This window comes from Neopelma chrysocephalum, unplaced genomic scaffold, assembly GCF_003984885.1.
Source record: "Neopelma chrysocephalum unplaced genomic scaffold, ASM398488v2 Primary Assembly neopelma1_100, whole genome shotgun sequence".
NCBI lineage: Eukaryota > Metazoa > Chordata > Aves > Passeriformes > Pipridae > Neopelma > Neopelma chrysocephalum.
The window spans coordinates 4,276,344-4,288,093 of NW_020897763.1; the positions used below are offsets into that span (position 1 = coordinate 4,276,344).

Below are 11,750 nucleotides of genomic sequence, written 5' to 3' on the forward strand. Positions count from 1 at the left end.
CTTTGCTAGGCAACTTGCTGGGAACCAAACAGCTCCAGCCCTTCCATTGCTGGATGAGGAGTTTCTCAGTGCTGGCCTCCCCTCCCGCACTCGCTGGGATGCACCAACCCTTTCCCTTTTCAGTTGCCTGCCCTATGGGGCATTTGCCTTCTGGAAAATATCTGTCAGCCCCCAAAAGAGTGCAGGGGCTAAGCCTTTACTCAGGGCTGGGTGTATGGAGCCCACTGAGCCCCAGAGGTCTGGGGAAGAGGGAGTAGCAAGCGACTGGAGAAGAACCTCCCACATCCATCTTCCTGATCAGCTCTAGACCAGCATCTTTCCGCTCATGAGCATGGGATGGGGATGCCAGCAACCACTACCTGAGAGAGCTGCTGGCACCACAGCAACACTGGTCCTGACGGGGACACGTGCTCAGCATCGAAGTAGGGCCTTATTTTTTTTCCTTCCCTTTGCCTTATAAGCATCTCTGCAAAAATAAAATGCTTTCCCCAGGAGGTTCCCTTGAGGAGCTGATGACAGTTGCCTCTGGCCATCCCTGTAGCACCAGCCTAACACCAGCACCCTAAAATGAAGCTTCAGAAGCCTCAAAGTCTCATGCAGGGAAAATATCATCCCTGGGGATTGAGAAAATCCTGTCTCCAAGGAAGACACACACTTTGGGCTCAAACACCATTGATAAGGCTCTTTCTTCTCTTTTTTTTTCTCTTTTCTTGCAGCGAGCATTCCTTTCACACCCACGCACACCCCAGCATCCTCAGCCATTGGTCTTCTGGCGCATCCGTCACACTTTCCGCCGGCCAAAGTAGATACACATTTCAACTGCTTCCATCCCTCCTCTCCTCTGGTGTTAACAGCCAGCGCAAACAAAGGGCCCGAATATCCATCGCCCTCTAAAATTGTTTTCATTTGTTTCTTGTGCCGCAGTTGGTTTGCATTAGAGGGTTTGTCTAAGGGATTTGGGGTGGGCGACTGATGCAGTGACGGCTCTGAGACGGGGTGACATTGTGTTGGACACTCGAGGCAGATATTTTGCTCTGCTTAGGCTACAGGCCAGGAAACCTGAGGGGTTTGCAAGCAACAACGGGCAAAACGGAGACTTTTTGGGTGAGGGGAGGGAGAATCATCCTGGGAAACGGCTGGGATAACAGCAGCTTGTGCTCCAGCCAGAACTTGGGGAGCCCAAACCCCTCTCTCTCATCCTGCTGCTTCTTTTCTGCTTCCACTGGAGGAAACAGGGACGAGTGTTAGCTCAACCATCAGCTGAGCTTTCAAACAGATGTTGAGTTCCTGGCTGGATTTGGGCAGAAAGCTCTTGCTTTCCCCACATTTGCTGGCCGTACCTCGCGAGGGATGCTGCCCCTGAACTGCTGTGGCTGGTTCTCTCTTTAGCTCACAAGACGGTCTCTGATCTCGCTGCACGGGTAATGGACAACGTCCCACGCCAGCCCCTTGTCCCCAAGCTGTCCACCTCCCTCTGCCCCTGCCATGAGCATCTGCTGATGAATGATGGAGCCCGGATTCATGCAGCTGGTGGGAAAATTTTCACTCTCATCTGCAAAGCTACCGGAGCAAGATGTTCGGCACTGGTTCAGCGGCAGCTTGTAGTCCCACTGTCACTGTCATCTGTCTGCTCCACGCAGAGACAGATTCGGGCCATGTCAGAGTTGCAACACTGTCCAGTGAGGACGAGCATCCCTCTTGCACAATTACATCTGTCTCATCCTCAGCCTGACTGCTCCAGGTACCTCTCAGATGCAATAACTTGAGGGGCTCAGATCACCTCCAGAATGGGGAAACAACCTATATGTGTCCTGAGAAAGGAAGCCCATATTGTCCTGGGGTCAGTGCATTAGCTAAGCAGGTAAGAGAAACAGCTCAGGGAGTTAAGGATGGTGTTTCAGGGGACCTTGGCATATTTCTTATCCCTGAATTAATCGGGTTTGGGACTGTCTTTGAAGCCAAATCCTCACTCCATAAAGGTGCGATTGTAATGCAATAGGAGCATGGGCTGATCTGCTCCCACTGAGGTAACCCCTCTCCAGCATCTCCCCTTCTCACTGTCTCCCTGCAGCTCCCCATGATACCCCACCAGTCCGAGACAGGGAGTGGCACCTTCTGGCCACCACCTCCCCGTGAACAGGGAGCACCAGTGGGGCCAGTTGCAGCAGTGGGGACACCCAGGATGTGTGGAGTCTGGAGGGATGTTGCAGAGTGAAGGGGCAGTGAGTGGTAGAGGCACAGGGGGTTTGGCAGGGCCTGTCTGGGTGCTAAGCGTGACTCAGCACCACACCACACCTCATGAGTCACTCCATTGCTTCCTGGTGCACCCTCAGTTTTCTCTTCCAGGTCCCTCCTGGAGAACTGACCCAGCTGGGCCCCCTGCCAGCAATGCCAGCTCTGCCTCACGTGGCTGCTGGCCCTCCTCCACTGGCACCACCATCCCTCAGCACGTGCCCATGGGTTGTCAGTGCTCTGGGTGCCAGGCTGCTTCTCAGGGACCCAAATCCCCAACAGTTTCTGGGCAGCAGGGTGAGACCCAGTAGGTGAAAAGACACCATGGGCACTGGCCATCCACTCACACCAGGACAAAATGGAGCAAAAGAGGGGCTTTGCGCCCAGTGGGCATCAAGCCAGGATGGGGGTCTCTAGCTGGGAGCCCCATCTGCATGTGGGCTCTGTGCAGACTCACAGAGGGATGCAGAAACACAGAGCAAGGAGACCACCTACCCCCTCTCACTGGGGGACTGAGCATAAAAATACAAATCAGAATCTAAAAAAAAAAAATAAATGGGGGATGAGTTTCCAGGATCCGAGTCCAAGAAACATCTCAAAGGGATGAGATAGGGCTCACAGTCAGCCTCATCTGCTAAATATACCTCAGGCCTGACTCTGCCATCACCCCAGACCAGTGATCTGTCCTGAATTTGCTCGGAGAGGGTGGCTGTGGCTGGATGAGCATCCCATGGTGCTTGGCAAGCATCATGCTCTGTGAACCACCCCAGGAGCAACTGTGACTGCGACCATGCACTGGGCAGAAGGTGGAAACACAGGGAACGGAACAGGACAGGGATGAAGGAGCATCCGCTGGGCACTGGCGGGTGGTCCCAGTGGTCCCAGCAGGCCCAGTGCAGGCGCTACTCGCAGGCCAGCTTCCCGTCGAAGCTGGAGAGGGCGATGGCAAAGGCCTGCACGGCACAGAGAGGGTAGTTGTAGTCCATGGTGAAGGCATCATCCGCCACACGCCCAAACTGCATCACGATGTAGTCGGCTGTGGGAAAGAGGGCGAGCAACTGGAATGTCACCTGTGCACCCATCCTGCCTTTTCCCAGGGCACCCATGCAGCAGCATCTGAGAGAAGCTGCCCACCCCCAGCCCCGAGCTCTGCCTGCGACTCCCACACTGGCTGCACCATACTGCAGCACGTGTTATCAAAAAGCATCATTTTCCCATTGCACAGTCCAGCACAAGGACCACGGCACCCCCTATCCCTTCAGCACCCCCTCCCTGGGAGTCACAGCCCCCCAAGGGACAGGGACCACACTCCCATCCCCTGACTGTGGGACTGCTGCTACTGGAGGGGGGGGTGACAGGAAATCTGTAAAAATAACCAGGGGCCCTCAAGAGGTTTCTTTCTGTCTAGTAACCCAACACCCCGGAGGCTGAGAGCTTCTGACTGTACCAGACAGGTGACAAGTGGCCACATCCAGACAGAGCTGCTGCCACCCCTGAGGGACTGTCCCCAAGGTACAGTCCAGCTTGGGCTGAGCCCACTGGCGATGTGGGGTGCATGCTGGAGCTAAAGCTCTGGGGTGTTCTGGGCTGAGTGGGTGGCTGTAGTGTGATCGGGGGCTCAGCACCCCGCAGGATCTGTCCTTGCTCTAATCTCTGTGGCAACAGGAGCCCTGCACGCTGCCTCTGCCAGTGCTGGGGCCCGAGGGCAGCTTCTGCACGATGCTGATCTCCCTGTCCGGCTTCATCCCAGCTCCAGCAAAGGCAGGCAGGACCCCAAAGCATGAAAAAACTAAACCTCGGCAAAATAAGGGGGTGCTGGGGCCAGTTTATGAGGTAGTGCTTCCCCACCCCATCCCCTCATCCCATCCTGCCCCCTTCCCAGCTTACGGTCGCTGTCATGAACAATCTGGAAATTTTTGACAGAGGCATGGGTGACCCGGCCGTGGAAGTTGAGGACATAGGATTGGGTCTCGTCGTTCCACACTGGTGCCTTGTTGTGCAGCTCAATTACATTGTCCATGTTTCTGTTCTGCCATCGCATCAGGAGGCCGTCATTATCCTGGGGAGGGGCAAGAGCAGGGAGAGCAAGGTTAGGGTGACTTCCCCCAGAGCCCTGCCACCCTCTGTGGTGTGCCTGGGGGGGGATGCTCTGTAGCAGTACCCACATGGAAATGGGATCTGTCACAGAGAAAAACGTACTGTAGACACTGTGTCTCCCACCTCCCAGGTAAGTGCCTTGAATTTCAGGGACACCCAAAAGCCTCTCCATGCTCCAAACTGGTAAAATCCAAGGTGATTCCCAGCAAACCCAGCCCCCAAGGAGTTTTGCCCAGCCTGGCCCCTGACTTACATTTCGGGGACGGATGGGCACCCTCTCACCATCAGCATTCATCCCAGGGATGATGACTGTCATCTTCCGGGGACCTTTGAAGCCTAAAACATTGGTTTCCTGCAAGAGAAACCCCGTCTCTAAAACCAGCAACCACCACGGGCTGCAGCCACTCATGGGGGCTGAACAAGGACTCAGGGATGGCTCCAGCTCATCCCACGTCCCTGCAACTCCCCTGGGGCAGCACCCAGTGAAGGGGTGCAGGTTGGGACCCCCTCACTGCCTGCCCAGGAGGTCCAGGGGGGTTTTCCAGGCTGCTGCTTACGTAGACCACGGCTGAAAGCTCCTGCCGCACATTGGACCAGTCAGCATTGGCTCTGTCGGGATTTGCACCATTGTCGAACACTGTGAACCTCGTACCCATCAGGTTGGATCTGCAGCCAAGGGTGAGAGATGGTCATGGCTGATGCCACTGAGTCCGCCACAGCCCCTCTGTGAACCCTCTCCAGGCACTGCCTTTGCTTTGGTCTAGCTGCAAACCCCTGATGCAGCCCCCAGCCAGTGCCGTCCTTCCCACTCTTTAGTCATTTGCTGTGGTTCAAGGCACCCTTAAATCAGGGTGTTACCGGGTGTTGCCACTACAGGGATCCCCCAGCACTGCTGTGTGGCTGCTGGTGATGCAGTGGGCTGGGACTTGCTGGGCACCTTTTCTAGCCATGACCTGTCTGCTGGGAGGAACCAAACAAGCCTGTTTTCCCCTCTCAGCCCCCTGCCACTCCTCAGGTCAGACCCAGCAGTGGGAAATGCTGAATTTAGCCTCCTGTCTGACCCAGCCATTGCTTGGAGCAACCAGTAATCCATGGGTGGGAACAGGGTGCTGCAGGAATGGGGTGCCACCTCTGGTCCTACCTCAGCTTCCCGATGAAGTTCTCTCCCCCCCGTGACAGGTCAGTGGGGTCGATGGAGATGAGGTAGTTGGAGGTTTTGCTCTTCTTACGCTTCCTCCCAGCGAGGAGGAACACCTGGTAGAGCGGTTGGACCACATGAGGATCAGACATTGTCACTGCCATCGACACTGCTGTCCCTGGCTCACTCCCCAACAGGTCACTGCCATGACCTTGAGCAAGTCATGGAGTGAAGATGATCCCCAAAACACTGGCTGTGCCATAGGGTGAGAGGGGCTGAGCCCAGCCCAGCATCAGCATGGCTCTCATCATCCCAGGTACCATCAACGTAGGGCATTTCCCAAGAGGAATTGCAGGAGAGGGAAGCAGCCCCATCCAGAACCCACCACCACAGTGGGGTACAGGCGAGCATCCCCCCAGAACCCTAGGAGTGCTCCCCAGGATGGACGCAGAGCCCCATGAGTCTCCATGCCCTCACCCTAACTAACCTTCTTGTCATTATCCAAATGAAGGTAATAGGTGGGGTAAAGCCCCCGGTCCATCCCCTTCTTGTCCCGTGTCACCCGGCACTTGATGGTCACCCCCTGCGGCGCCGGCTGCAGCACGAACTCCTCCAGGTTGTCCACCTCAATGACCGGAGATGGGGGCCTCTCCTCCTTCAGCTGCTTCACAAGAGGGGATGGTGACCCCAAAGTCAAACCTGCTGAAAGCCCCCCTCCTTTCCCAGCTAATTGCTCCTTGTTTCCAATCCCCCCTGGGCTGTGGCCCTGCAACTGATGGCTCTGGAGATGGTGCTGCAGTGGGTCTTGCTGGGGGATGCTGCAGCCTCCCAACTTACCCTGGATGGAAGAGCTGCTCTTCCCCCCCCACCCCAAGGGGACCCCCATGGCTCTGAGGGGTCCTTTGTACCTTCTTTGATTTCTTTGCTTTCCCCTTCTTGTTGGAGTTTTTCTGCAGGGTTTCCAGGGTCTCCTCCTCACTCTCAGCCCCTTTGGGAGGAACTGCAGGCAGGAACAGTGAGGGGCACAGAAGGAGGAAGATCCTGACTCTGCTGAGCCCCAAAATCAAGCTTGGCATAGACACATGCCAACACCATTAATTGTAGCCCCCATCCTTCACAACCAAGCTCACCTGCACTCCCAGAAGCCCCTCCAGCACATACCACCCTCCATCACTGGTGCTGGACTCTCACCTTTCTTTTTGGATTTTTTCTCCTTGGGGGGGTCCCCACCAGTCTGGAAGAGGGACGCCGGGTTTTTCTTCTTCTCTGACCTGATGGGTTTGGTGCTGGAGTCAGAATCATCCTCCTCATCACTGCTGGTGGTGACTGTGAGGGACATGGGGGAAACGGTCATGCAACACCGGGTGCTGTTGGCTCGGGGTGATGCTGTGGGGCAGCAGGACTGGATACCTCCCCCTCCTGCTCACCCTATACCTTTCTTCTTGCTTTTCTTCTCCTTCTTCACCTGAAACACGGACATTTGCTCCTTCTTGGTGCTTTTGGCAGATTTGGCTTTGCTGTCAGAGTCACTCTTGTCTCCTGGTGGGACAGAGGAGCTGATGAGCAGCTGGAACAGGCAGTGATGGGGACAGGGAGGCGGCAGGGTGGAGGTAGCAGGAAGGGCTGGGCTGGGGGTAGATTGAATGGGGAGGGGGCTATTGCTCCGCAGCACCCTGAGCCTCCCGGGACAGTGATAGGAACAGGATGCAGGCAGTTCCCTCATCCCAGCAAGGACAGATGCAAGTGATGACAGAGCTGGGCTTAGGTCGTCCCTACCCCTGGACACTCACCCTTCGGCTTCAGCTTCTTCTCCCGGCTCTCTCCTGAGGGGGGTTCTTTAGGAAGCTTCTTTTTGAGCTTTTTTGGCGGGTCTTTATTCTCCGCCTCTTCTTCCTCTTCCTCGTCCTCCTCATCCTCAGCCAGCTCTGCCCAGAGGTGACACCACAGCATAAGCAACGCAATGTTCCTCTTGTAGCGGGGACCCCCAGCCTCGTGGTTTGCGAGGACGGATCCTCTTGCGACAACACCGGCCGGGATGGACACTCATCCTGTCCCAGCCGGGGTGCGGGGCTGTGGGTCCCGTCCCGTCCCGTCCGCGGTGTCCAGCGCGGGACGCGGCCGGTGCCGGGCGGTGCCGGCGCGGTCCCAGCGCCCTCTCGCGGCTGCGGCCCCGGTGCGGGGGGGGGTCAAGCCCGATCTTTTCCCGCAGGAAGGTGGCTGGGGGTCTGGTGGCACTGGCCAGCCGCCAACTGCCACAATCCCAGGGAGTGCGTCACCCCCCACCTCCCCCCGGTCCCAGCTCCCCAGACAAGGCCATGAGTGCAGGTCCCCTGACACATTCCCATTCCTCCCAGGTCTGTAGCTGGGTTTTGGCCAAAAAGCTCTGCCAGGGATGTGCAGAGGCCCAGCAGACACCGGGAGCATCAATGGCTCTGGTGGGACATGGTGCATGGGGACATGAGGTGCCATGAGCGAGTGCCTGCAGAGAGCTGGGTGCTGTCCCCACACCTTGCTGCTTCTTGGGGCCCTTGGCCACATTGGAGCGAGGTGCTGGATTTTCCTTCTTCTTCCGAGGCTCCCTGGTGAATTTGGAATAGGGATCCTTGTCGCTTTCCTCCTCTCCCTTCTCCTCCTTTTTCTTCCTCAGCTTCTTCACCCCTGCACATTTCAAGAGATGCCCGTGATGGAGAGAACGGCAGGTGCAGGATGGGGCCACGGCAGGTTGGGGGGGGAGGGGGTGGGTGGGCAGTGTGTCCCCCCATTTCTATGGGAGCTGTGGTGATCTGTGCTCACCCTGTGCTGGGGCATGTGGCTCCTCGACAGCCCCTGCCTCACCCGGCTTCTTCACCCGCAGCCGCCTTGGCTTGGCCTCAGGCTCCAGCCCAGGTTCCTGCCTCTTTTTCTTCAGTTTCTGCCCCCACAGATGGTGCTGCAGAGGTGGTGATGGCCTTAAACCCCTTTTCCCTTTGCAAGGCAACCCCTGCTCATACAGCACCAGCTCCCTTTCGGAAGTACAGCTGTGCTTTTCCCTGGCCCAGCATGGAAGCAAGGACCCGCTGTGGGGTAGGGACGCACACTTTCAAATGAGTGACTTACCATGGGGCAACCCCCCCAGGGAAGGCAGAGGAACAAAAACAGAAAGGACTGTTAACAGACAGACAGAAGAGCATCCACCCTGGGAGAGGCAGCCATGTGCCAGCCCCAGAGACAAGGGGTTGACAAATGATGCTGGCACTGCCCTGACACCATGGACTGTGTCAGCACAGAGGAACAAGCCACACTGTGCCACAGGGACCCTGGCTGAGAACCAGTCTGGGCACTCTGGGTACCTGAGCTGGGACAGGGTACACGAGGAAGGGCAGACAGCTTTGCTCCTCACCTCCATCTCTCACCCCCGCAAAAGGAGCTGCAGGGCCTTGCTGGGATGGAGGTCAGCAGGAGCAAGGAAGCAGGAGGATTAGACACAGCATACCTAATCCCGGTTAGCTGGGGCTATAAATAACCCTGATTTACCAAATACGGAGCATGTGGGTCAGCACTTGGCTCTGGAAAGGAGGTATTTGGGGAGTGGGTGTCAGTTCAGGGCCCTCAGAAGACGATCTAAGCAAATCCAGATGCTCTAGAGCTTCCACTACCTAAGAGAGCATCTTTCCCCTCATAGGGATTGTGTTCCTCCCAGATGCTCCAGGGCGGTGGGTGAAGGTGTTTTGCAAAAGGTGTGATCCAGACAGATCCCAGTGGGATCCCAGTACTGCAAATTTGGGGAGGGGGAGCTGGGAGTCCCACGGTGAAGCTGGGAACCAGCTGTTTTCTTCCATGTCAGCAGCTCACACTGAAAAGCTCTTTCACATCCCCTAATCCCTTAAGCAGCTGCAGGGAGGACAGCCACTCGTTACTTAATGAAGTCCTTCAAGGAGGGGCTGCTGATTAAATTGGGTGGTGGATGAAATTGCTGCTGAGACCCCTCCAAGGCCGGGTGGTACGTGAGGGCTGTGCCGAAATGCAAGAAGGGGATTTGGCTTTCAGGGTCACAGCCTGAGGAAAGTGAGTCACAGCTGACAGCTTAACTGAGGGGCTTAATTAAAGTGTTAACTAGGAACTAGGAAACCGCCACATGGGGTGCTTCAAAGTGATGGAAAGGGGGTTCAGAAGGATGCACAAAGGAGAAGGGAGGGCTGTGGGATTTTCTCTACCCACCTGCTCTGAAGAGGGTTCCCAAAAACCTCGTGCCCTCCTAGGCTGCAGCACCCCAATAGAGAGCCCATCCAGCCCCTAGTCGGCCTCGATGTGGGGCTCCAGGGTTTCAGGGTCTCTGATGACCCCAGCCCTTGAGGACAGCCCACAGCAGGGAATGGTAGCACGTGGGATGGAAGGGAAGGATTTTTTCTCACCTGTTTGGGCTTCTGCTGCTGTGGGCTCCCTGGCTCCTCGCTGGGACTGTGGGGCACAGAAAGCAAAGCGGTGAGGGCTTTCAGACCTCCACAGACCTTGGGGGGCATGAGACTGCCCCAATTTTTGGTGAAGGGGGAAAGGTCAGCCTTTCATGTGGTTCCAGAAGCATTTTCCCCTGTCTCGACTGGGTCAAGCTTGTCCAACATCATCCTTCCTAGCAGGGAGCACAGGACAGGCTCTGACTTGGCCAAGGGTGACAGCAAGAAGGTTAATTTGGGGATCCCCCTCTAACAAACGCTTTTCCTCTCTGTAAGTCAATGAGCATCATCACACCAACCCCTGAAGCAAAAAGACTCTGATAAAACTGTTCATTAAATTGCATTTAAATTGAAAATAGGAGAAAAAGGCACTGGAGGAGATGGGAGTCTGGTGGGGACAGCCAGCACATCATCCACCCCACAGGTCACATTCTGCCCCATGGCACTCACCTGTCCGCAGCCCAGACCTCGCGCAGGATCTCCGTCTGCAACGGCATCGCTTCCTCTGTCCTGCCCAACTCCCTTCCCTCCTCCCTGGCACCAGTTGCTGACCTTCTGGTGCTGCAGCCCCTACCACCCCAGGACCAGATCGATGGGGCCAGTCACAGCTACAATAGTCTGAGTGCTCTTACAGCATTGGCTCAGCCACCTCCACAAGCCTTTGTGGTGGGGGTGGGAGGAGGAGGAGGAGGAGGAGGAGAAGGAGGAGAAGGAGAAGGAGGAGGAGGAGTAAGAGTAAGAGGAGGTGAAGGAGATGATTAACTTTATTTCTCCTGAAACTCACTTAATAGGATTTCAGGGGCTGTCAGCCAGGCTTGCTGGGAGAGCAGCTGGCAGGGTAGTAATCACAGGAAAAGGGGGCTCTGCAGGAATGTAGGGGGTGCACAGCTCCTCCCTTGCTGGGTGGGGTCCTCAACACAGCAGAGCCACTCACTCAGTCTGGTGTGGGCAGAGGAATGCTGTCTGACTGTATTTGGGGTTATCCTCCCTGGATATTCTTTTTTTTTTTTTTCACCCAAAAAGTCTTCTTGGTGAGAGAATAGCAGGATTTGGACTGTTTTGTGTGAGCTGTGCGTGGAAAGCCCATGCAGGGGGAGGCAACATCCCTGGCTCCAGGCAGTGCTAAGGGTTTCCATACGGACCACCACTTTCCTTCGACCCCTGTCCATGTCCCCGGGTCTCTTTGAGTTATGGGATTCACGCCCTACAGCTCACACCTCACCTGGTTATTATGCCACTTAATATTTTGTTCTTAATATTCCCTCTCAAAGGCCCCCGCAGATGCTGTTCGGTTGCAAAGCCAGACAAGCCAAGTGTCCCCACCGGACCCCTGGCCTTGCCCCGCCCACCACAGTCACCCCAAAACCCCCGCCACGCCGTGCCCGGTGCCACTAGATGGCATTTGAGCACCGCACACCGAGACCCACCAGCACTGCAAACTTCTGATGCCTCCGTACAATATCCTCCTGGTTTCCCTTTAATCTCTAAACCACATCATATCGCCCACATAAGTTTAATTTCTTTTGCAAGGGATAGAAAAACACCAAGCTAAAATACATCAAAAATCTCCTTGAAAACGGGAAGCAAGCCCGGAAACCGCAAAGTGAGTTGGGTTTCTTTTGGTAGGGATTGTTTCCTATGGAAAATGTGGCTTGGGCTGCCCCCAAAGGACTTTTTTGCCCTGCCTGCAAGAAAAAAAAGAAAAAAAAATGTTTTGCAGAGACCCTGGGTCTCACAGCAGCTTCCCTGAGCAGCGCCCCCAGGGATGCTTTGCTGGCTCTAGGACATCCCAGGGTGGTGGAAAACCCGATATGAGGATGAGCAGCTGGAGCAGCAGACCCCCAAAGAGCATC

At 56.0% G+C, this 11,750-nt stretch overlaps 1 protein-coding gene across 1 annotated transcript; it reads right to left on the reverse strand.

Moving 5' to 3' along the window:
- Positions 1 to 3,134: 3,134 nt before the first annotated feature.
- On the reverse strand, positions 3,135 to 7,353 carry TULP1 (tubby like protein 1). Its single transcript, XM_027695274.1, has 10 exons — positions 7,258 to 7,353; positions 6,902 to 7,006; positions 6,659 to 6,793; positions 6,376 to 6,467; positions 5,955 to 6,131; positions 5,471 to 5,583; positions 4,887 to 4,995; positions 4,583 to 4,681; positions 4,120 to 4,291; positions 3,135 to 3,268 (listed from the first exon to the last, which is right to left on the reverse strand). The coding sequence occupies exons 2-10, from the start codon at positions 6,945 to 6,947 to the stop codon at positions 3,135 to 3,137; spliced, it is 1,077 nt and encodes a 358-aa protein (XP_027551075.1). The 5' UTR covers positions 6,948 to 7,006; positions 7,258 to 7,353.
- Between the last annotated feature and the right edge of the window lie 4,397 nt (positions 7,354 to 11,750).